The sequence below is a fragment of the Pristiophorus japonicus genome, chromosome 19 (assembly GCF_044704955.1).
Source record: "Pristiophorus japonicus isolate sPriJap1 chromosome 19, sPriJap1.hap1, whole genome shotgun sequence".
In the NCBI taxonomy this organism is placed as follows: Eukaryota; Metazoa; Chordata; class Chondrichthyes; family Pristiophoridae; genus Pristiophorus; species Pristiophorus japonicus.
This window is the reverse complement of record NC_091995.1, coordinates 74,583,257-74,608,461: the sequence shown is the minus strand read 5'-3', so window position 1 is coordinate 74,608,461 and position 25,205 is coordinate 74,583,257. Positions and strand designations below refer to the sequence as shown.

Below are 25,205 nucleotides of genomic sequence, written 5' to 3'. Positions count from 1 at the left end.
GATTAAAACTAAACCCAGCTCCACGTGTTAAAGTGGATCAATAATCTGTCTCACTTTGTGATCACAAATCTCACTCCGACCAGGCCCGTGGCTCAGTGGGGACCACTCTCATCTCGGAGTCAGAAGGTTGTGGTTCAAGCCCCACTCCAGAGTTGAGCACAATGATCATAGTAGAATGGTCACAGCACAGGAGGCCGCCATTCGGCCCATCGAGCCCGTGCCGGCTCTCTGCAAGAGCACTTCAGCCAGTCCCACTCCCCTGCCCTATCCCCGTAGCCCTATAAATTTTTAAATTTCAGGTACTTGTCCAACTCAGTCGTGATCGAGTCTGCCTCCACCACCCTTTCCGGCAGTGCATTCCAGATCCTAACCACTCGCTGCATAAAAAAGTTTTTCCTTATGTCGCCTTTGGTTCTTTTGCCAATCACCTTAAATCTGTGTCCTCTGGTTCCCGACCCTTCCGCCAATGGGAACAGTTTCTCTCTATCCACCCTGTCCAGACCCCTCATAATTTTGAACACCTCTATCAAATCTCCTCTCAACCTTCGCTGCTCTCAGGAGAACAACGGCAGCTTCTCCAGTCTATCCACGTAACTGAAGTCCCTCATCCCTGGAACCATTCTTGTAAATCTTTTCTACACCCTCTCTAAGGCCTCAAGTGCGGTGCCCAGAATTGGACACAATACTACAGTTGAGGCTAAACCAGTGTTCGGTTCATCATAATTGTCACACTTTTGTACTCTATACCTCTAGTCATGAAGCCTAGGATCTCGTAAGCTTTTTTAACCGCTTTCTCAACCTGCCCTGCCACCTTCAGCAATTTGTGCACATACACCCCTAGGTCTCTCTGTTCATGATCCCCCCTTTAGGATTGTACTAGTTTATATGTCCTCTCCTCATTCTTTCCACCAAAATGTATCACTTCACACTTTTCTGCGATAAGCTTCATCTGCCACGTGTCCGCCCATTCCACCAGCCTGTCTATGTCCTCTTGTAGTCTATCGCTCTCCTCCTCACTGCTTACTACACTTCCAAGTTTTGTCTCATCTGCAAATTTTGAAATTGTGCCCTGTACACCCACATCCAAGTCATTAATATATATCAAGAAAAGCAGTGGTCCTAGAACCGACCCCTGGAGAACACCACTGTATATCTTCCTCCAGTCCGAACAATCGTTCACCACTACTCTGTTTTCTGTCACTTAGCCAATTTCGTATCCTTGCTGCCACTGTCCCTTTTATTCCACGGGCTTCAACTTTGCCGGCAAGCCTATTATGTGGCACTTTGTCGAACGCCTTTTGGAAATCCATGTACACCACATCAATCGCATTGCCCTCATCAACCCTCTATTACATCATCAATAAACTCGATCAAGTTGGTTAAGCACAATTTGCCTTTAACAAACCTGTGATGGCGTTCCTTAATTAATCCACACTTGTCCAAATGAAATGTTTCTTTTGTCCCTTATTATTGTTGCTAAAAGCTTCCCTACTATCGAGGTTAAACTAACCGGCCTATAGTTGCTGGGGTTGTCTTTATACCCTTTTAATCTAATCCCTTATAATCTAAGCTGACACTCCAGTGCAGTGCTGAGGGAGTGCTGCACTGTTGGAGTTGCCATATTTCAGAGGAGACGTTAAACCGAGGCCCCATCTGCCCTCTCAGGCAGACATTAAAAGATCCCACGGCACTTTTTTGAAGAAGAACAGGGGAGTTATCCCCGGTGTCCTGGCCAATACTTATCCCTCAATCATCATCACTAAAACAGATCATCTGGCCATTAGCACATTGCTGTTTGTGGGAGCTTGCGGTGCGCAAACTGGCTGCCGTGTTTCTTACATTACAACAATGACTACACTCCAAAAGTACTTCATTAGCTGTAAAGTGCTTCAAGACATCCTGAGGTCGTGAAAGGGGCTTTAGAAGTCTTTGCATTTTCCTATCTTTTGATGGCTACTTGCTGGGATGCCAAAGCACTTTGGGACGTCCTGAGTTTGCAATACAAATGCAGATCTTTCTTTCATCCATCACAGCTCTGGGTTCATGATGTGCACATGGAGCCAAAAGTCCCTGTTGAAACAGAAAGTCCCCCTGTGACCCCCTATATTTTATATTGTCAGCTATAGGGGTAAAAGCATCACCTCAAAAATTCCAGCATTGGCATCGAAACAGCTGGCATAGAGAATGGCATCCTCCCTCTGGTGGAACTTGGCAATCTTGTCCTCTAGGTCCTTGTGCAGGTTCTAGGGATACAAACAGAGAGAGGTTTGATCAGGCTCCACTTCTCTCAGCAACACTGAACTGTGCTCAGCAGTGTCACTCTTCCAGGGTACTCCTGCTGTGAAACCACAAAATATTTCCCCAACCGGTTAGCAGCAATCTCTTTCCTTTCCCCCACCCCAGGCAGGATTACTGCAGTGTGGGCTCTCAAAGACACACTGGTTAGCCCCTCCCTGCTGGAGGGGGAGAATGGGGGAACGTGTGCAGGTGGGAGGAAGGGGAGGGGAGACTGGCGTACACGTATCGTAAATGCGGGGGGGGGGGGGGGGGGCGAGAATGGGGTATTTGTAGAAGCCGGGGATGGTGAGAATGGGAGTCATGTGCAGCTGGGAGGAAGAGAAGGGGGAGAATAGGGTACAATTATTGAAATTGGGGGGGGGGGGGGGGAAGAATGTGGTGTAAGTTTTGAAATGGGGGGGTGGAGTGAGAATGGGGAGGGTGAGAATGAAGAATGGGGGTGTGTGTGGATGGGGAGGGTGAGAATGGGGGTGTGTGTAGATGGGGAAGGTGGGAATGGGGGTGTGTGTAGATGGGGAAGATGGGAATGGGGGTGTGTGTCGATGCGGGGAGGGCTGATGAGACGTATGGGAAGAGAAGCACTGCAGATCTGGGCATTTCTACACTCGATGCCAGCAGCTGGTTCAGTGGTCGAGCCCCGGTTCCTGTCTTTCAGTTCAGTGTTCGGGGAGGTGGAGAGAAGGCCCTGGGTTGGGTTGATTATGAAATAGCGACGGAGCAGTTGGGCCGAACGACCTTTGACTTGTCCTAAATAATGCCAGTGGACTGACCTGAGTTCCGCAAATGAAACGCACAGAGCTCAACCCCGCTCCGTAACGATCCAGGGCTTCGATTCCCGACTGTATCACCGCAGGGTGACTCGAGAGGCCAAGGTAGTTGTTGGCACAGAAGTTCAGAATGGCTACAGGGGAGAGAGAGAGAGAGAGAGAGAGAGAGAGAGAGAAGTCACTGGTTAATGGGTAGATGGCAAAGTGGGAGAGAGTGTTGGCCGGCAGATCATGCCCCGGGGATTAACTCCCAGCGATGACGATGGAATCATTCGAACCGTGAGCATCCTCACACTCGGCAAACAGAGCTCACCCTCCCCGACCTCGCCAAACAGCTCAGTGCAAACCCTGGAGCTTTGCCGACAACACGACCGCACCACTCGCTGAACTCGCCCTCGGGTAGCCCCAGGCCCCCGCCATACCGGATATTCCGGTTATTGAACCGAGTGCAGGCGCCGGGCATGGTCAGCCAGGCTGGTTCCAGCTCCGTCTCCCAGATTAATCTCTGAACACAGCCGCGATGGAGCTCCTCCCCTTCATCGGTTTTTCTGAGGCCGAGCAGGGCCCTTCTATTATGGGGATTACGGTATGGAAATTGGCTGTTGTAACCTTGCTGCTGGATTGGTGTATGTGCACGCTGCCAGTCCAACTGGCAACGGAGGAATCGCAATCAGCACACGTGGCAGCCCTGTGTCTGTGTCTGATCGGCTGCAGAGTGAGCGAGACTCTGGGGTCAGTACAATTCCTGCCCATCTGTCTGATCGGCTGCAGAGTTAGACAGACTCTGGGGCCAGTACAATTCCTGCCTGTCTGTCTGATCGGCTGCAGAGTGAGCGAGACTCTGGGGCCAGTACAATTCCTGCCTGTCTGTCTGATCAGCTGCAGAGTGAGTTAGACTCTGGGGCCAGTACAATTCCTGCCCATCTGTCTGATCAGCTGCAGTGTGAGTTAGACTCTGGGGCCAGTACAATTCCTGCCCATCTGTCTGATCAGCTGCAGAGTGAGTTAGACTCTGGGGCCAGTACAATTCCTGCCTGTCTGTCTGATCAGCTGCAGTGTGAGTTAGACTCTGGGGCCAGTACAATTCCTGCCCATCTGTCTGATCAGCTGCAGAGTGAGTTAGACTCTGGGGCCAGTACAATTCCTGCCTGTCTGTCTGATCAGCTGCAGAGTGAGTTAGACTCTGGGGCCAGTACAATTCCTGCCTGTCTGTCTGATCGGCTGCAGAGTGAGCGAGACTCTGGGGCCAGCACAATTCCTGCCCATCTGTCTGATCGGCTGCAGAGTGAGTTAGACTCTGGGGCCAGTACAATTCCTGCCCATCTGTCTGATCGGCTGCAATGTGAGCTAGACTCTGGGGCCAGTACAATTCCTGCCTGTCTGTCTGATCGGCTGCAGAGTGAGTTAGACTCTGGGGCCAGTACAATTCCTGCCTGTCTGTCTGATCGGCTGCAGAGTGAGTTAGACTCTGGGGTCAGTACAATTCCTGCCCATCTGCTGGACCTCAATGGAGTTCTATCAGAACCAACCTGAGACCTCCTTAGACTGTAGAGTGCAGCACGGTTTGGCAGATAATTATATACCGTAACTCAACATACAGTAATACACACAATATAAATCACACCTTTGGTATTTTTCCACCTCAGTAACATCGCCCCTGCCTCAGCCCATCTGCTGCTGAAACCCTCATCCGTGCTTTTGTTACCTTCAGACTTGACTATTCCAACGCTCTCCTGGCTGGTCTCCCACCTTGCACCCTCCGTAAATCTCAGCCAAATCGCCGTGTCCTAACTCGCACCGAGTCCCGCTCACCCATCACCCCCTGTGCTCGCTGACCTACATTGGCTCCCGGTTAAGCAACGCTTCAATTTCAAAATTCTCATCCTTGTTTTCAAATCCCTCTGTGGCCTTGCCCCTCCCCATCTCTGTAATCGCCTCCAGCTCCACAACACCCAGAGATCTCTGCGCTCCTCCAATTCTGGCCTCTTGCGCACCCCTCAATTCCTGCGCTCCACCATCGGCGGCCGTGCCTTCGGCTGCCTGGGCCCTAAGCTCTGGAACTCCCTCCCGAAACCTCTCCGCCTCTCTCTCTTTTAAAACCTACATCTTTGACCAAGCTTGGGGTCATCTGTCTAAATATCTCATGTGGCTGGGTGTCAATTTTGCCCCCTGAGGCACCTTGGGACATTTTACTATGTTAAAGGCGCTATATAAATGCAAGTTGTTACATTGTAGTATCTCTGCACAGCAAGCATCTTTGGACTGTTGATGACAGCGCTTCGTGACAATCTTTACAGCAACAAGGGTAAATTAAATTCTCCCTGGGGCTGTCCTTGCCTCGCTGCATGTGCTGGGTTCTCCGAGGCCCTGCAAACCTGCACAGCCGGTTAAAGCCGAGCCTCCAGCCTCCTGGGAGCAGCTTGGCTGCCCACCCCTTGTCGCCCCTCAGTTAAAACTAGAAGTCGGCGGGTCGAAGCCGCCTTCCCGACACACTGGCCATTTAAGCCCCCACTCGCACCTAATCCCACGCGCTTCCCCCATCCGAAAATTCCCCCTATGGACTTCAGAAACAAAGACTTGACTGGGTCGTGGCAACAAAACTGCACCCTTCTTTTATTCACTCGCCCCCCCCAAAAAGATATTGCGGATACTCCAGTACATCCCTCACCCAAGTGGCCATTTTCATAAAGAAGCCAAGAGTTTAGGCTCAAGGCTATTCTACCACAGGCGCATCACATGCAAGTCCACTACCGCCTTCACAGTGTCAGCTGTGGCTCAGTGGGCAGCACTCTCGCCTCGGAGTCAGAAGGTTGTGGGTTCACAGCCCCACTCCAGAGACTTGAGCACATAATCCAGGCTGACACCCCTAATGCAGTACTGAGGAAGTGCTGCGCTGTCGGAGGTGCCGTCTTTCAGATGAGACATTAAGCCGAGGCCCCGTCTGCCCTCTCAGGTGGACGTAAAAGATCCCAGGACACTATTTAGAAGAAGAGCAGGGGAGTTATCCCCAGTGTCCTGGGGCCAATATTTATCCCTCCATCAACATCACTAAAACAGATTATCTGGTCATTATCACATTGCTGTTTGTGGGAGCTTGCTGTGCGCAAATTGGCTTCCGCGTTTCCCACATTACAACAGTGACTACACTCCAAAAGTACTTCGTTGTCTGTAAAGCGCTTTGAGATGTCCGGTGGTCGTGAAAGGCGCTATATAAATGCAATTATTTTCTATCTTTCATTTGACATCACTGGTTAGTGAACAGGAGCAGGAACCGTGGATGGCTGCTCTTGCCAGCTCCCTAACCTGCGGGGGTCGGGGGTCTGAAGTCATCCGTTGCGTCCTTTACCACCATCCCAAGCAAGGTCAGCTGATCAGAGTCACACTGGCACTTCTCGGTCTGTAGACCGCAGGATGACACTGCGTAATGCATTCACCCTTTAAACTGTCAACGCAGCCCGATAGCTTCATGTGTAACAAGGAGAGTGCTGGACACGGCAGCTCAGGAAGGATATACTGTAATTGGCCTTGGAGGAGGTGCTGCACACATTCACCAATCATACCGGAGATAAAATGGTTAGATTACGAGGACAGGTTGCATAGACTAGGCTTGTAGTACCTTGAGTTTAGAAGATTAAGGGGTGATCTAATTGAGGTGTTCAAGATGATTAAAGGAATTGATAGGGTAGACAGAGAAACTATTTCCTCTGGTGAGGGGGGAGTCCAGAACAAGGGGGTATAACCTTCAACATAGAGCCAGGCCGCTCAGGGGTGATATCAGAAAGCACTTCTTCACACAAAGAGTAAAGGAAATCTGGAACTCTCTCCCCCCCAAAAGCCATTGAGGCCAGGGGTCAATTCAAAATTTCAAAACTGAGATAGATAGATTTTTGTTGGGCGAGGGTATTAAGGGTTACAGAACCAAGGCGGGTAGATGGGGTTAAGATACAGATCAGTAATGATGTAATTGAATGGCAGAACAGGCTCCAGGCCTCCGCCTGAGAGTCTAAATAAACCAATTAACTTTCTTGCCTACAACTGGGAGGCTGAAAGCGTTTGCCGGGGGTGGAGATTTCCTGCCAGCTCGTTAAATTAAAGGGCAAAAGTTTTGATTTTATTTAATGACCTTCCCAGGGCCAAAGCGCAAAGTCGGCCAAGTGTTTGAGGAATGGGAAATGCTGGCACCGGCAGCTGTGACATTGCCAACCTACACTGGCAGCGTCCCAGGCTGTGTGTTCGGAAACAGTAACAAACGGGCGTCAATACAGAGCCTCCGACGTGCTCGGGACGTACCGAGCCAATGCAGTACTTCTGAAGTGTAGTCACTGTTGCACTATAGGGAGGGACGAGGGATTGGGGCGTGAAAGAGTGAACAGACAACACGCTATTCTGAATAAGGGCAGCCCCAGCCTGTCTCAGACAGACAGCAACATCGCCCCATGTAATGATAGACGCTCTTTCCTCTGGTAAACAGCCTCCGTAGCTCAGTAACCCTGAGTGAAGCCACTGCAACACGCCCGGCTAACATCCATTAACTCTTTCAGCTGCTCACTTCACTCATACTCGCACTAAGTCCCACTCGTCATCACCCCTGTGCTCGCTAACCTACACTGGCTCCCGGTTAAGCAACGCCTCGATTTCAATATTTACATCCTTGTGTTCAAATCCCTCCATGGCCTTCGCCCCCTCCCTATCTCTGGAATCTCCTCCAGCCCCACAACCCCCTGAGATGCTGCGCTCCTCAAATTCTGCTCTCCTGAGCATCCCTGATTATAATCGCTCCACCATCGGTGGCTGTGCCTTCAGCTGCCTGGGCCCCAAGCTCTGGAACTCTCTCCCTAAACCTCTCTGCCTCTCTTTCCTTCTTTAAGACGCTCCTTAAAACCTACCTCTTTGACCAAGCTTTTGATCATCTGCCGTAATTTCTTGTGTAGCTCAGTGTTAGATTTATTTGTTTTGTCTTAACACTCCTGTGAAGCGCCTTGGGATGTTTTACTACGTTAAAGGCGCTATATAAATACAAGTTGTTATATTTTGGTCAAAACGATCAAAATTAAACCAATTAAAAGGAGGATCCTTAAAGTCAGACTCAGGCAATGTTACTCTGCTGTTTTGAATATTGGTAACAATAGGACATAGGAACATCAAAAACACACTTCAACCAATATGTCTTTTACCTCAGACTGCCCCATCCACAGAACCACGAGTAACACACGTGTAACCTCCGGAGTTATAAAGCACAAATAATTCCTCCAGATATAACCCAAGTTTGGGAGGATAAATTCCATCGTCCTGGTCAATATTTATCCCTCAACCAACATCACTAAAACAGATGATCTGGTCATTATCACGTTGCTGTTTGTGGGAGCTTGCTGTGCGGAATTTGACTGCCACGTTTCCCACATTACAACAGTGACTACATTTCAAAAAGTACTTCATTGGCCATGAAATGCTGTGGGATGTCCTGAGATTGCAAACGGCACTGCAGAAATGCAAGACTTTCTTGCTTCTGCTGCTTGACGTTTGTCCTGTGAACGGTTCGGGGTTTTTGCCCTGGGTATTTGGTGCGCTCAGCTACAAACCAGAGTTGTGTGTGACCCCTAGGTTGAGCTACGTTTACCTATTGCTTGCACAACATCAAGGTAACTATAGAGAAACCAGGCTAGTCACATGCTGACATGAATACAAAAGCAAAATACGGCAGATGCTGGAATCTGAAATAAAAACAGAGAATGCTGGAAATCTCAGCGGGTTAGGTAGCATTTGTGGAGAGAGAAACAGAGTTGACGTTTCGGGTCTGTGACCCTTGGTCAGAGTTGCAGCCAATGAAGTGCTTTTTGGAGTGCAGTCACTGTTGTAAAGGAGGAGGTAGTGTTTCACATCCCTGATCACAATCCAGTGAGCTTTGTTACTAAAGTGCACGGACGTGGAAGTCGGGGGAAGGAGATAGGTCGGACATGGCCACGATGCCCATCACAGTCAGATAGCCTGCCAATGCCCGCCACCAGGCATTGCACAAGAACAGCTACTTGGGTTGGTACCAGAGAGACCACCTTCACCCAGGGCACCTGACCCAACCAGAATGATTTCAGGAGGGGAGGGGGTGAAAAAAATGGTTTTAAAAACACTAGTTACAGAACTTAAGCGAGAATAGTGCTTATGTTTACGTGGCAGGCCCTGGTGTGAGCAAGTGAAAGGAGGGGACACTTAAGCTGGAGTTTTCAGAGAATAGAACTCTCCTTTTGAAAAATGACGACACCCAATGTAAAAAGCAACGCTTTAAAATGGGTCTCTACGGTGACAGGGCACTGATCCTGCCACGCACGGCCTGTAATAGGCTGCCACTAATGATGGAGAACGCTTGATCATCAAGGTTACACGGAGATCATCGCAGCAGGATCCAGAGGAGGCGACAGACAGTTAATATAAACTGAATTTTCAAAGATGCCCTGGGGACCTGATCCATTGAATTTCTCAACGTTAGTATTTTTCATTCTATCTATCAGGACACCATTAAAAGGGCAAGATCTTCAGGAAGATTGTCAATCTCCTCCAGTGGATGTAAAGTGCAGAAAGAATGAACTTGCATTTATATAGCGCCTTCCCTAACCGCAGGACACCCCAAAGCACTTTTCAGCCAATGAATAATTGTGAAGTCGCTGTCGTAATGTAGGAAATGCAGCAGCCAATTTGCGCACAGCAAGCTCCCACAATGACCAGATAATCTAGTTTTTAAAAAAAAAAGTGATTTTGATTGAGGGATAAATGTTTGGCCAGGACACCGGGGATAACTCCCCTGCTCTTCTTCGTAATAGTGCCGTGGGATCTTTTACGTCCACCTGAGAGAGCAGACACGGCCACGGGTTTAACGTCCCATCCTAAAGACGGCAGCTCTGACAGTGCAGCACTCCCTCAGCCCTGCAATGGAGTGTCAGCCTAGATTTTGTGCTCCAGTCTCTGGAGTGAGACTTGAACCCACAACCTTCTGACTCAGAGGCGAGGGTGCTGCCCACTGAGCCGTGGGCTGACATCTGTAAAATAAAGAACCCAGTTTCCCCCCCCCACTCCCACAAATGATGTAGTGGAGAATCACATTATTTGGGAGCAGCGTCAGTAAACCATCCCCACACTCTGAATAAACCCCCCACCCCGCCCCCAGTGACATGGACTAGCCGCGTCCTGTGACAACAAGGGGTCACAGTCTCAGGATACGGGGTAGGAAATTTAGGTCCGAGATGAGGAGATATGTTTTCATTCAGAGGGCAGTGAATCTGTGGAATTCTCTACCACAGAAGGCTGTGGAGGCCAAGTCACTGAATATATTTCATCATCATCATAGGCCGTCCCTTGAGCGAGAATGACTTGCTTCCACAAGAGTTCACAGATGTTTCAATGAAGGACCCGATGTTCCAGACCTGAACTCCGATTGAGGGGGTGGAAGATGCCTGTGCGTGGATTTTTTTTAACGTGTGGTGACCGTTGCACATCAGCCAACACACGGGCTTGACAGAACTAGGCCTTTATCCAGTGGCAAAGGTTGAACCAGGACGACTGGAGACCTGCTCTGCTGCACGGACCTGGTGCGCACACATATCGCCGTGTGGGCTGGTCCGTGCTGCCCCTGGGCCCTCAGCTCTTCTGGGCCCTGTACCCATTCGTTGCACCTTCGTCCACGGAGTTCCAGGGCCCGGCGCTCCAGCTCTATTTACAGCCTTGACCTGCGGTGCTGTTCTCACACAGGTCGGGGCGGACCAATGGTCAGTTTAACTGGAGGCTCACCTCACTGCAGCTTATGGGACGTTGCTATTTGTTATGTATCACAGGGAGCTTGCTGTGTGCAAATTAGTTGCTGTGTGTCTTTTAGTGATGATCAGCGACAGCACCTCTGACAGTGCAGCACTCCAACACCAGCTCCCCCCCGGGGCCTCCGCTCTCACCCCCACCACCGCCCAGGGCCCCTCTCTTGCCCCCCAGGCCTCTCCCCAGTATCATAACATAACATAACATTTGTTATGTACCACTTCAGGGACTTAAGCACAAAGTCTAGGCTGACACTCCAGTGCAGAGCTGAGGGAGTGGTGCACTGTCGGAGGTGCCATCTTTCGGATGAGATGGTAAACCGAGGCCCCGTCTGCTCTCTCAGGTAAAAGATCCCACGGCACTATTTCTAAGAAGAGCAGGGGAGCTCTCCCCGGTGTCCTGGACAATATTTATCCCTCAATCAACATAACACAGATAGGTTATAAATTGCTATTTGTGGGAGCTTGCTGTGTGCAAATTAGTTGCTGTGTGCCTTTTAGTGATGATCAGCGACAGCGCATCTGACAGTGCAGCACAGCAACACCAGCTCCCCCCGGGGCCTCCGCTCTCGCCCCTTCCCAGACCCACCCCACCACCGCCCAGGGCCCCTCTCTTCCCCCCCAAGCCTCTCCCCAGCCCCCTGTTCCCCCTGGGCCTACCTCCCTCTCCCCAGCCCCCGAGCCTACCTCCGGCGCTGCCCTGAACGTTGATGCGCGCCCCCTGCCGCGAGGTGATGATCCGCTCGCTTTTCCAGGTGCCCGCCCCGCGGATGCTGTCCAGCTCGGCCTCCAGCAGGCCGTTGAGGTGGGACAGGGCGCTGCTGGCCCGACTCGGGCTCGGGCTCAGGCCGAGGGCCCGGCGGCAGGCGACAGACACAGTGCGGGACAACATGCCGGGGACTGAGGGACCCGGGGGGGCGGGGCCAGTGCCACCAGCAGGGCGCGCGGCCTTTCCTCGGCCAATCAACCACTGGGGGGCGCGGGTCCATTCCACCAATCAGGGCTCAGGGCAGACTTTTAAAAGGGACAGTCCCGCCACGCTGGAGCAACAGGGCTGCCTTTGCCTTTGATGTATTTATATAGCGCCTTTAACGTAGTGAAACGTCACAAGAGTAGCATGAGAAAAAAAAATTGACATTGAGGCGCATAAGGAGAAATTAGGACAGGTGACCAAAAGCTTGGTCAAAGAGGTATGTTTTAAGGAGCGCCTTAAAGAAGGAGAGAGAGATGGAGAGGTTCAGGGAGGGAGTTCCCAGAGCTTGGGGCCCAGGCAGCTGAAGGCACGGCCACTGATAGTTGAACGATTACAAGTTGAGTTTAATTAGGAGGGGGAAAATAGAGTACTGGCTGGGAACATAAAAACTGACTGCAAAAGCTTCTATAGATATGTGAAGAGAAAAAGATTAGTGAAGACAAATGTCAGATTCAGGTGACTTTATAACGGGGAACAAAGAAATGGCGGGCCAGTTAAACAAATACTTTGGTTCTGTTTTCACGAAGGAAGACACAAATAACCTTCCGGAAATACTAGGGGACCGAGGGTCTAGCGAGAAGGAGGAACTGAAGGAAATCCTTATTAATTAGGAAATTGTGTTAGGGAAATTGATGGGATTGAAGGCCGATAAATCCCTGGGGCCTGATAGTCTGCATCCCAGAGTATTTAAGGAAGTGGCCCTAGAAATAATGGATGCATTGGTGATCATTTTCCAACAGTCTATCAACTTGGGATCAGTTCCTATGGACTGGAGGGTAGCTAATGTAACACCACTTTTTTAAAAAGGAGGGAGAACTAGACCAGTTAGCCTGACATCGGTAATGGGAAAAATGTTGGAATCAATTATTAAAGATTAAATAGCAGCACATTTGGAAAGCAGTGATAGGATCAGTCCAAGTCAGCATAGATTTATGAAAGGGAAATCATGCTTGACAAATCTCCTAGAATTTTTTGAGGATGTAGAGTGGACAAGGGAGAACCAGTGGATGTGGCGTATTTGGACTTTCAAAAGGCTTTTGACAAGGTCCCACACAAGAGATTAGTGTGCAAAATTAAAGCACATTGTATTGGAGGTAATGTATTGACGTGGATAGAGAACTGGTTGGCAGACAGGAAGCAGAGAGTCGGGATAAATGGGTCCTTTTCAGAATAGCAGGCAGTGACTGGTGGGGTGCCGCAGGGTTCAGTGCTGGGACCTCAGCTATTTACAATATACATCAATGATTTAGATGAAGGAATTAAGTGTAATAGCTCCAAGTTTTCAGATGACACTAAGCTGGATGGCGGTGTGAGCTGTGAGGAGGATTCTAAGAGGCTGCAGGGTGACTTGGACAGGTTAGGTGGGTGGACAAATGCATGGCAGATGCAGTATAATGTAGCTAAATGTGAGGTTATCCACTTTGGTGGCAAAAACAGGAAGATAGAATATTATCTGAATGGCGACAGATTAGGAAAAGGGGAGGTGAAACGAGACCTGGGTGTCATGGTACATCAGTCATTGAAAGTTGGCATGCAGGTACAGCAGGCGGTGAAGAAGGCAAATGTCATGTTGGCCTTCATAGATAGGGGATTTGAGTATAGGAGCAGGGAGGTCTTACTGCAGCTGTACAGGGCCTTGGTGAGGCCTCACCTGGAATATTGTGTTCAGTTTTGCTCTCCTAATCTGAGGAAGGACGTTCTTGCTATTGAGGAAATGCAACGAAGGTTCACCAGACTGATACCCGGGATGGCAAGACTGACATCTGAGGAAAGACTGGATCGACTGGGCTTTATTCACTGGAGTTTAGAAGAATGAGAGGGGATCTCATAGACACATATAAAATTCTGACGGGATAAGACAGGTTAGAGGCAGGAAGAATGTTCCTGATGTTGGGGAAGTCCAGAACCAGGGGTCACAGTCTTAAGGAAAAGGGGTAAGCCATTTAGGATTGAGATGAGGAAAAACTTCTTCACTCAGAGAGTTCTTAACCTGTGGAATTCTCTTCCTCAGAAAGTTGTTGAGGCCAGTTCATTAGATATATTCAACAGGGAGTTAGATATGGCCCTTACGGCTAAAGGGATCAAGGGGTATGGAGAGAAAGCAGGAAAGGGGTACTGAGGTGAATGATCAGCTATGATCATATTGAATGGTGGTGCAGGCTCGAAGGGCCGAATGGCCTACTCCTGCACCTATTTTCTATATTTCTAATCAGGGATGATCAAGAGGGCAGAATTAGAGGAGCGCAGACATCTCGGGGGGGGCTTGTGGGGCTGGAGGAGATTACAAAGATAGGGAGGGATGAGCCCATGGAGGAATTTGAAAACAAGGATAAGAATTTTGAAATTGAGGAATTGTTTAACTGGGAACCAATGTAGATCACGAGCACAGGGGTGATGGGTGAGCGGGAGTTGGTGCGAGTTAGTAGCTGAAAACCGTCACTGCAGCAAGTGCCCTAGAGCACCAACATATTCACCTCCATTACCGGCACCAATAACTGATTTGTCACACTGCTTGTCTGACATCCAGTATTGAATGAGCAGAAATTCCCTCCAATTAAATATTGTGAAGACCGAAGACATTGTCTTCAATCCCCACCACAAACTGCGTTCCCTAGCCACTAACTCCACCCCTCTCCCTGGTCACTGTTGAGGCTGAACCAGACTGTTCACAAACTTGGCATCCTATTTGACCCTGAGTTGAGCTTCTGACCACATATCCGCCCCATCACCAAGCCTGGCTATTTCTACCTCCGTAACATCGCCCAACTCCGCCCTTGCCTCAATTCTTCTGCTGCTGAAATCCTCATCCATGCCTTTGTTACCTCTAGACTTAACTATTCCAACACATTCCTGGTCGGCCTCCCACGTAAATTTGACGTCATCCAAAACTCTGCTGCTCGTGTCCTAACTCACACCAAGTCCCGTTCACCCATCACCCTTATGCTCGCTGACCTCTATTGGCTCCCGGTCTGGCAATGCCTCGATTTTAAAACTCCCATCCTTGTTTTCAAATCCCTCCATGGCCTCGCCCCTCCCTATCTCTGTAATCTCCGATTCAGGCTTCTTGCCCATTCCTGATTTTCATCACTCCACCATTGGCGGCCGTACCTTGAGCAACCTCGGCCCTACCTATCCTAATATCTCCTATATGACTGGTGAGTACCGCTGAGTATAGAGCGTCTCCTGAACACTGAAAATAACATCACAATTTAATTGTTGAGGTCATTTCTATTTCAACTACAACTTCAACTTGCATTTATATAGCTCCTTTAACAAAATGTAGCAAAACGTCCCAAGGTACTTCACAGGAGCGATTATCAAACAAAATTTGACACTCAACTATATCAGGAGATATTAGGACAGAGGTAGGTTTTAAGGAGCGTCTTAAAGGAGGAGAGAGAGGCAGAGAGATTTAGCGAATAAATTCCTGAGCTTAGGGCTCTAGACAGCTGAAGGCACAGCCGCCAATGGAGCGATGAAAATCGGAGCTATGCAATTAATGTGCAAATTCAGCGACTTCATGAAAATCACTGGGAGGTTAAGCGTGAGATGCCTTTAGCACGAAGCTATCAGCGGAGCAGGACAAATCATCCAGCAACTTGTGGGGAATCACGGTTCACGTGGAATCTCTTCTTCGCTGCAAGTTTCTGGATGATTTTAAAATGGCGTGCATCGTTCACATGCTGTTGTTTTTTTTCAGCAAACTCTGAGCCTATATTCATATATGATACTGTCCATATTCATGTATCGTGTGCACACATTAGATATTGCATGTACCCAAGTATTGTATAAACTCTCAGATAAAACTACAAATCTAGGCCAGTAGGGGCTGAAATTAAGAAATTATTTTATCTATGAGTTACATAAGAAACTAAGAGCATAAGAATTAGGAGCAGGAGTAGGCCATTTGGTCCCTCGAGCTTGCTCCGCCATTCAATAAGATCATGGCTGATCTTTGGGATCAACTCCCGCCCGATCCCTATATTGCTTGATTTCCCTAGAGTCCAAAATTCTATCAATGTAAGCATTGAATATACGCAACGATCCAGCCTGCACAGAATTCCAAAGATTCACAACCCTCAAAGTGAAGGAATTCCTCCTCATCTCAGTCCTAAATGGCCAACCCATTATTTTGTTATTTTGATGGGTGGCTCCCTAATTCACTCTGGGAAAGGTCACTTGTCTACTGCAGTATGTGATCAGAAACAAACTGCAAGCAATTCGATCCACAAGGAACACACGTTTCCAATTTCGCAAACATGTGAACAAACCTGACAGTGGATACAACCAGAGCGATTAGCCACAAACCTGTCATTGTCGGTATTGCGACATGGCTCCTCCATTGGCCTAGTGATGTCAGCCCAGCCGAGCCCAGCAGGTACGGAGGTTGAGTGCAGCTAGGGGCTGAGATCCGGGCCCAGCAGGAGCGGAGGTCAAGCCCAGCAAGGGGTAGCATTTGATCCCAATGAGGGACGGAGGTCGAGCCCAGCCAGGGGCAGCGTTTGAGTCCAGTGGGGGGGCGGAGGTTGAGCCCAACGATGGGCAGTGCAGCATTTAATATCGGCGGGGTCTTGGCCCAGGAGCGACGCAGCATTTAACAGTGGCGGGGCCGTGGCCCAGGAGGGTCGCAGCTTATAACAACAGAGGGGTCGTAGCCCAGGAGCAGTGCAGCATTTAACAGCAGCGGAGTCGGGGCCCAGGAGAGGCTCAACAGAGCTTAGTCTCCAGTCGTCTTGGTCAATCCTCGCCACTGGACCAAGACCTAGTTCTGTCAAGCCCTTGTGGTGGCTGGTGTGCAACGGCCACCCCACGTTAAAAAAAATTCACGCACAGGCATCTTCCACCCCTTTTAAGATGTAACTCACTGTAACAGCTGTGAACCCATCTTTTTTGGCGTAAAGACAGTCATCCTTGTCACGAGGGACTGCCTACTAGTAGTAGATGTCAGTCGAGGGAGCTTCATTTGACCTCCGCACTCTTCAGGTGAGTAGGCAAAACAATCAGCCAGGGCTTTTGCTGATTGTTGTCCAATGGCATCTGTCTTAAGAAAAGGGGAGGTGCAACGAGACCTGGGTGTCATGGTACATCAGTCATTGAAGGTTGCCATGCAGGTACAGCAGGCGGTGAAGAAGGCAAATGGCATGCTGGCCTTCATAGCGAGAGGATTTGAGTATAGGAGCAGGGAGGTCTTACTGCAGTTGTACAGAGCCTTGAATATTGTGTTCAGTTTTGGTCTCCTAATCTGAGGAAGGATGTTCTTGCTATTGAGGGAGTGCAGCGAAGGTTCACCAGACTGGTTCCTGGGATGGAAGGACTGACATATGAAGAGAGACTGGATCGACTGGGCCTGTATTCACTGGAGTTTAGAAGAATGAGAGGGGATCTCATAGAAACATATAAAATTCTGACGGGATTGGACAGGTTAGATGCAGGAAGAATATTCCTGATGTTGGGGAAGTCCAGAACCAGGGGTCACAGTCTAAGGATAAGGGGTAAGCCATTTAGGACTGAGATGAGGAGAAACGTCTTCAGTTGGAGAATTGTGAACCTGTCGAATTCTCTACCGCAGAAAGTTGTTGAGGCCAGTTCATTAGATATATTCAAAAGGGAGTTAGATGTGACCCTTATGCTAAAGGGATCAAAGGGTACGGAGAGAAAGCAGGAATGGGGTACTGAAGTTGCATGATCAGCCATGATCATATTGAATGGTGGTGCAGGCTCAAAGGGCCGAATGGCCTACTCCTGCACCTATTTTTATGTTTCTATGTTTCGATGCACTAATACGATGACGAGACAGGATTGGGACTGCATGTAGTGGCCAAATAGCCTGTGATTGCCCTCCCATGGTCGAATAGCCTGAGTGCCCTCCCATAGCCAAATAGCATGCTGATATTCAGAGGGGAATTTTAACCCCAAAGATGGGTGGGTTTGGTTCGGGTGGAATGTTAAAATGTTAAAAATCTCAAAACCAAACTGAACCCGCCCACTTCCTGTTTTAAGGCAGGCGGGACAAGGGGCGGGTGACCAATCTGCGAGCAGGGGGCGGGTTGCTCTTTGAAATGTTATAATGAGGCAGATTTTATCTCCATTTTGAATCGAGCACGACTGCTGCCAACGAACCGAAAGTAACTGCGCGCGCGCAGTTCCAATGGATTTTTGTTGTTTGTTGTTGCCGCACTTCGCAAAATGAGGAATAAATAAATAGATTTCGAGAATTCTATTGGAACCGTTAATTTTAAATAAAATTGGAACTGTGAGTTTATTTTTAAACGTTGTCGTTTGTCTTTCGAGACAGCGGCTCTTAAACTGGAAAAATCACCTGTAACATTAACCCAACCTAGTAATATTAATGAAACAAAGTTAAATGAATCCATCAATGAAACTTTATTAGTGATGTGCTTCAGCACTTCTCAGCTCCTCCGTCTGTTGTGGTGAACATTATTTTTTAAATTTGAGACCTGACAAATACGGGACTGTGCACAGCTCTGGGAATCACCCCAGAACAACTCAAGAGTAACACTGCTACTCCAGTGAAAATAGCAACTCTGTGACCAGCCACACAAGAGGATACTGAAATAGCAATTGCCTCAAATACAGAGAAATGTTCATTAAATAAAGTTATAAATTAGAGAGAGAATCTGCAGCTTTAACCAATTGCCATCCCTTAAGTGAATGCTACATATACATAAACGAAAGACTTGCATTTATAGACCTCAGGACGTCCCAAAATGCTCTACAGCCAATGAAGTACTTTTTGAAGTGTTGCCATTGTTATAATGTGGGAAACGCGGCAGCCAATTTGCGCACAGAAAGCTCCCACACACAGCAATGTGATAATGACCAGATAATCTGTTTTTAGTGATGCTGATTGAGGGATACCGGGGATAACTCCCCCGCTCTTCTTCCAAATAGTGCCATGGAATCGTTTACATCCACCTAAGAGAGCAGACGGGGCCTCGGTTTAATGTCTCATCTGAAAGGCGGCACCTTTGACAGTGCAGCACTCCCTCAGCACTGCAGTGTCAGCCTAGATGTTTGAGCTCAAGTCTCTGGACTGGGACCTGAATCCACTACCTTCTCACTCAGCAGCGAGAGTGCTGCCCACGGAGCCACGGCTAATACTGATTCGTTCGCACTCAAGACTCATCCATTTGGGTAACAAAGAGTCTATTGCCTTTCCAATTGGAGGACGGACCAATGGCAGGAGTGAGGGGGTGGGACGGTTTGAGGTGGGAGGTCATGTGATGAAACCTCCAGGATTCCATCCAACCAGAGTTGGTGATCCTAGTGGCACCAATATCTGGCGAGGGTCTTAGACATGGATTATATCCTTCAGGATTTAGGCTGGAAAGGAAGAAGATCATCTTATACATAGGGCAACTTATATGCAAATATATTTGGCATCAATGGGGTTAAATCACATGGGCTCAGAAATATTGTTCAATGGAAATGGTTAAGCTGGTGCAGAGAGGAATTTCAGCCCAATATTTTCAGCCATTGCATGCAGTGGCAACGTATTTGCTTCATGGGTTCTTTGCTTAAGAATTCATAGCAACACATTGCTGTTAAGAACTAGTTGGTTTATTACCAAAGGTTTAACAATCGCATTACACATTACCAGTTCATCCTCTAGGCTCACAACTGCATACCTCATTGTGGATGACTGGGGTTTTATTGAGTCTTGTGAACACCACGTGATTGGCTAAGCCACTAGCAATGCAACAGTTCTACAACTACAGCTTGAACCTCCCTTATCCGGAACTCCCTTATTCAGAACCACCCCTCGTCCAGAACCATTACCGGCCATCAGGTGGCGCATGCACAAAACTCCCGACTTGAACAAATTGAAGTCCTTCCTCACTGCTGACTCCCGCAATCGCTGGCCTGATCCCGCGATCCACCCCCCACTCCCCTTCACCCCTGCCCCATGATCTCCCTGCCGCACTCCCAGCCCCAAGCCAGCCAGCCCTGATATCCCCTTGCTCAGTACCTTTACCATGCAATTTAATGTGACCACCCCTCGTCCGGAAACATCCCGTACCCAGAACAAGCCAGGCCCCGAGGGTTCCGGATAAAGGAGGTTCAACCTGTATTTTAAATTATAACACTAAGCGTAAGGGCACGAGAACCCACAAATTAACAAATAAACTTTAAGGAAACCTTAACTAATCAAATTAAAATGATGCACCCTGCTGTAATGGTGCACTCCAGTCCCTGCAACAGCTCTACAACTATTTTTGAGCATAACTCTAAACCAAGTGCCCCCTTTTGGTAACGGGAATCAGAACCCACAAATTTCCAAATAAAATTTTAAAGGAAACTTAGATCAAATTTAAATTTGGTTGCCGGGGGTGATGATGCACTCCAGTCCCTCCGGTACCCACCTCTGGCAGAAGGCCACGAGCGTACCAGTGGACACCGCATGCTCCATCTCCACGGACACCGTGGCTTGGCAGCAGCTCTACAAACCTGTGAGCATCTTCACAGGGCACACATTACATTGGTGCTGTCACTTCAGGACCGTAACCAGAGCTGATTTAAATGATAACATTTCTGTACAGTATCTTTCCATCGAAACGTGACTGTGTCAGAGCACTGGAATTGTGTAAAATGGAAGCTGTTGTTTTGGGTGTGATAGGAATTCCTTTGTTCTTTTATCTTAGTGTGAGCGGAGGGGGCGGCCTTGAACAAATATACAATTCTGCCAGAAGCAGCTACCAGTTAAGCTGCACAGACACTCGCTTCTTGCTGTGAAATGTTGGACGCCCCAGACCCTTCTGATCTACAGCTGGACAAATCCGAAAGACGTGGGGAGGGGCAAAAAATTGCAATGGGCTGGACATGGTTCCGGGGGGGAGGGCCTGATGCCCCTGAGGGAGTGTAGCACAGCAGAGCCCCCACACACCCATGGGCCCTGCCTGGGGTTGCCAACTCTGGGTGGATTTATTCCTGGAGGCGTCATCATCCGACCTCCCGCCTTCTGCCCGGTCCAACGGCCTTTTATCCCTGCATCGCCAATGCTTTTATCAACAAAAAGTGTTCAAAGATAATGAAGCGCCCTGTGATTTTTCTCCTGGGTGTCCCGGAGATTAATCTTCAATTCCTGAAGACTCCGGGCCAATCCTAGAGGGTTAGCAACCCTCAGCCTGCTGCAAGCTCCTTGCCAAATTCAGGGGCTAGGGTCCATGTCAGAAATGATAGCGCAGTGGTTATGTTACTGGACTAGTAATCCAGGGGCCTGGACTAATAATCCATAGACCTGAGTTCAAATCCCACCACGGCAGCTGGGGAATTTAAATTCAGTTAAATAAATAAATCTGGACTAAAAAGCTAGTATCAGTAATGGTAACCATGAAACTAGTGGATTGTTGTAAAAACCCACCTGGTTCACTAATGTCCTTTCGGAAGGAAATCTGCCGCCCTTACCCGGTCTGGCATATAATGTGACTCCAGACCCACAGCAATGTGGTTGACTCTGAAATGGCCAAGCGAGACACTCAGTTGTAACAAACTGCTACTAGAAACAATAAGGAGAATAAAACCGGATGGTCCACCTCAGCACCGGCTACGGACATGACAACGGCATGCCCAGCCCAGTTGACGCTGCAAAGTCTTCCTCACCAACATCTGGGGACTTGTGCCAAAATCGGGAAAGCTGTCCCACAGACTAGACAAGCAACAGCCTGACATAGTCACACTCACAGAATCATACCTTTCAGCCAATATCCCAGACTCGTCCATCACCATCCCTGGGTAGTCCTGTCCCATCTGCAGGACAGACCCACCAGGCTGGCGGCACAGTGTTATGTGGCCCTGGGAGTCCTGAACATTGACTCCGGACCCTATGAAGTCTCATGGCTCCAAATCAAGCATGGGCAAGGAAACCTCCTGCTGATTACAATACCCCCTCAACTGATGAATCAGTACTCCTCCATGTTGAACACCATTTGGAAGAAGCACTGAGAGTAGCAAGGGCACAGAATGTACTCTGAGTGGGGGACTTCAATGTCCATCACCAAGAGTGGCTCGGTAGCATCACTACTGACCCAGTTGGCCGAGTCCTGAAGGACATAACTGCCAGACTGGGCCTGTGACAGGTGGTGAGAGAACCAACACAAGGGAAAAACCTACTTGGCCTCGTCCTTACCAATCTACCTGTCACAGATACATCTGTCCATGACAGCATTGGTAGCAGTGACCACCGCACAGTCATTGTGGAGATGAAGTCCTGTCTTCACACTGGGGACACCCTCCATCGTGTTGTGTGGCTCTACCACCGTGCTAAATGGGATAGATTTAGAACAGATCTAGCAGCTCAAAACTGGGCATCCATGAGGTGCTGTGGGCCATCAGCAGCAGCAGAATTGTATTCCACCACAATCTGTAACCTCATGGACCAGCATATCCCTCACTCTACCATTACCATCAAGTCAGAGGACCAATCCTGGTTCAATGAGGAGTGTAGAAGAGCATGCCAGGAGCAGCACCAGGCATACCTAAAAATTAGGTGGCATTCTGGGGAAACTGTAGCACAGGACCACATGCATGGTAAACAATGGAAGCAGCCTGCTATAGACAAGGTGAAGTGATCCCACAATCAAGGGATCAGAGCAATGCTCTATAGTCCTGCCACATCCAGTCATGAATGGTGGTGGACAATTAACCAACTAACGGGAGGAGGCTCCATGAATATCCCCATCCTCAATGATAGCGGATCCCAGCACGTGATTGCAAAAGGCAAGGATGAAGCGTTTGCAACCATCTTCAGCCAGAGGTGCTGATGGACGATCCATACCGGCCTCCTCCTTAGATCGCCACCATCACAGAAGCCAGTCTTCAGCCAATTCAATTCACTCCAAGTGATATCAAGAAACAGCTGAGCGCACTGGATACAGCAAAGGCTATGGGTCCCAACAACATCCCGGCTGTTGTGCTGATCACTTGTGCTCCAGAACTAGCCGCACCTCTAGCCAAGCTGTTCCAGTACAGCTACAACACTGGCATCTACCCAACAATGTGGAAAACTGCCCAGGTACGTCCTGTCCACAAAAAGCAGGACAAATCCAATCCGGCCAATTACCACCCCATCAATCTACTCTCAATCATCAGCAAAGTCATGGAAAGTATTGTCTGCCCTTGACATCAAGACAGCATTTGACTGAGTGTGGCATCAAGCAGCCCGAGTAAAACTGAAGGCAATGGGAATCAGGGGGAAAATTCTTCACTGGCTGGAGTCATATCCAGCACAAAGGAAGATGGCTTTGGTTATTGGAGGTCAATCTTCCCAGCCCCAGGACATCACTGCAGGAGTTCCTCAGGGCAGTGTCCTAAGCCCAACCATCTTCAGCTCCTTCATCAATGAGCTTCCCTCCATCATAAGGTCAGAAGTGGGGATGTTTGCTGATTGCACAGTGTTCAGTTCCATTCGCAACTCTTCAGATAATGGAGCAGTCCATTCCCACATGCAGCAGGACCTGGAAAACATTCAGGCTTGGGCTGAGAAGTGGCAAGTAACAGTCATGCCATACAAGTGCCAGGCAATGACTATCTCCAACAAGTGAGAGTCTAACCACTGCCCCTTGACATTTAACAGCATTACCATCACCGAATCCCGCACTATCAATATTCTGGGGGTCACCATTGACCAGAAACTTAACTGGACCAGCCACATAAATACTGTGGCTACAAGAGCGGGCCAGAGGTTGGCTATTCTGCGGCGAGTGTCTCACCTCCTGACTCCCTAAACCCTTTCTACCATCTACAAGGCACAAGTCAGGAGTGTGATGGAATACTCTCCACTTGCCTGGATGAGTGCAGCTCCAACAACACTCATGCAGCTCAACACCATCCAGGACAAAGCAATCCGCTTGATTGGCACCCCATCCACCAGCTTCAACATTCACTCCCTCCACCACTGGCGCACCGTCATGTATGTAGACCATGTATACTAACTGTATAGTCACATAAGGTGTGCCATCAGAGGGCACTGTGGTGGGAGACCTGAGGGTCACCTGCATAGATGTGCAGGGCCCAGTATAAAAGGCTGCCCACCATGTTTGTGCCTCACTCTGGAGTTACAATAAATAAGACTGTCACAACAGCTCAAGTACAATACCTTGTGGAGTCATTCATAAGAGTATTAAAGACATAACAACTGGCGACGAGATTACGAACTTTCACGCAAAAATGACTAACGTTGGTGCAGTGGAAAAGTTCTCATAGGGTGACGATTGGGAAGCCTTTACGGAGCGGCTCGACCAATATTTCGTAGCAAACGACCTGGTAGGCGATGATCCGGCCACGCTGGCAGATAGTCGCAGAGCTATCCTGTTGACCAGTTGTGGGCCTGCGGTCTACGGCTTCATCAGGGACTTGCTTGCACCAGAGAAAACAATCAGCATCAGCCAGGCGTTCATGACCTCAAGCTGCAGCTCCAAGCACATGATGACTCACTCTCAGGACTCAAACCCGGCAAGTTCTGTAAATAGAATGGTGCCTTTCACAGGCAGAACTGTTGAACGTGAACCTGCCCAGGGCAGAGCGTACAGCCCCCCAAGTACTTTAACTCAGAGTCCGTCGAGGGATGCAAACGTAAGTCGAGTAGCACGATGCTGGCATTGCAGAGGTAATCACAGAGCTCATCAGTGTCAGTTCAGAGGCTATGTGTGCAAAGGCTGCAGCACAAAGGGTCACCTCCAGCGAATGTGCAAAAGAGCTGTGACTCACCACGTGGAAGAGGAGTCAGCAGATGGCTGTGACTCCAGCGCAGATTATGAGGAGATGGCTAGAGAGGCAGCTCAGTCCCAGGATGAAGTGTATGGAGTATATACCTGCATCACAAATTGTCCTCCAGTGATAATGGAAGTCGAGATAAATGCCGTTCCAGTCTTCATGGAAGTGGACACAGGGGCAGTCAGTAATGAGCCAGGAAACCTTTGAGAGGCTATGGAACGATCAAGCTGAACGACCCAAGCTGATCCCGGTTCAGGCAAAGTTGCGCACCTACACCAAGGAACTGATATCAGCTGTTGGTAATGCGGATGTAAGATGGTGCACAATTTACCATCGTGGATTGTTTCAGGTGATGGACTGCTTGGAAGAAGATGGATGGGGAAGATTCATTGAAACTGGGAAGACTTCATCCCTCCAACGATCGACGTCCCTCCGTGCTCAGAGGCAGAGCATGCCCCCACCTTCAGTTGGACCAGGCACCGGAGAGCAGATCCGCGCAGTCCCCGAGGCACAGACCGCTCATCACGACTGCGTGGCGATGATCCGGCCGCGACGACCTGAACTCACCTTCCCGGTTTCAGTGGCAGGACTCCTGGGGAGGAAGATTGGATCCGAGGGCGCCTTCCCAGCTTCAGTGGC

The 25,205-nt window shown here is 49.1% G+C and overlaps 1 protein-coding gene across 1 annotated transcript in view; it reads right to left on the bottom strand.

Moving 5' to 3' along the window:
* gcat (glycine C-acetyltransferase) overlaps nt 1–11,792 on the bottom strand; it is a 35,684-nt gene extending 23,892 nt beyond the window's left edge. Inside the window, exons 1-3 of the mRNA XM_070862311.1 lie at nt 11,549–11,792; nt 3,069–3,199; nt 2,142–2,243 (exon numbers count right to left, since the gene is read on the bottom strand). Coding sequence (XP_070718412.1) covers nt 2,142–2,243; nt 3,069–3,199; nt 11,549–11,753 — 438 coding nt within the window. The 5' untranslated portion in view covers nt 11,754–11,792. The remainder of the gene's footprint in view (nt 1–2,141; nt 2,244–3,068; nt 3,200–11,548) is intronic.
* Nucleotides 11,793–25,205: the final 13,413 nt, after the last annotated feature.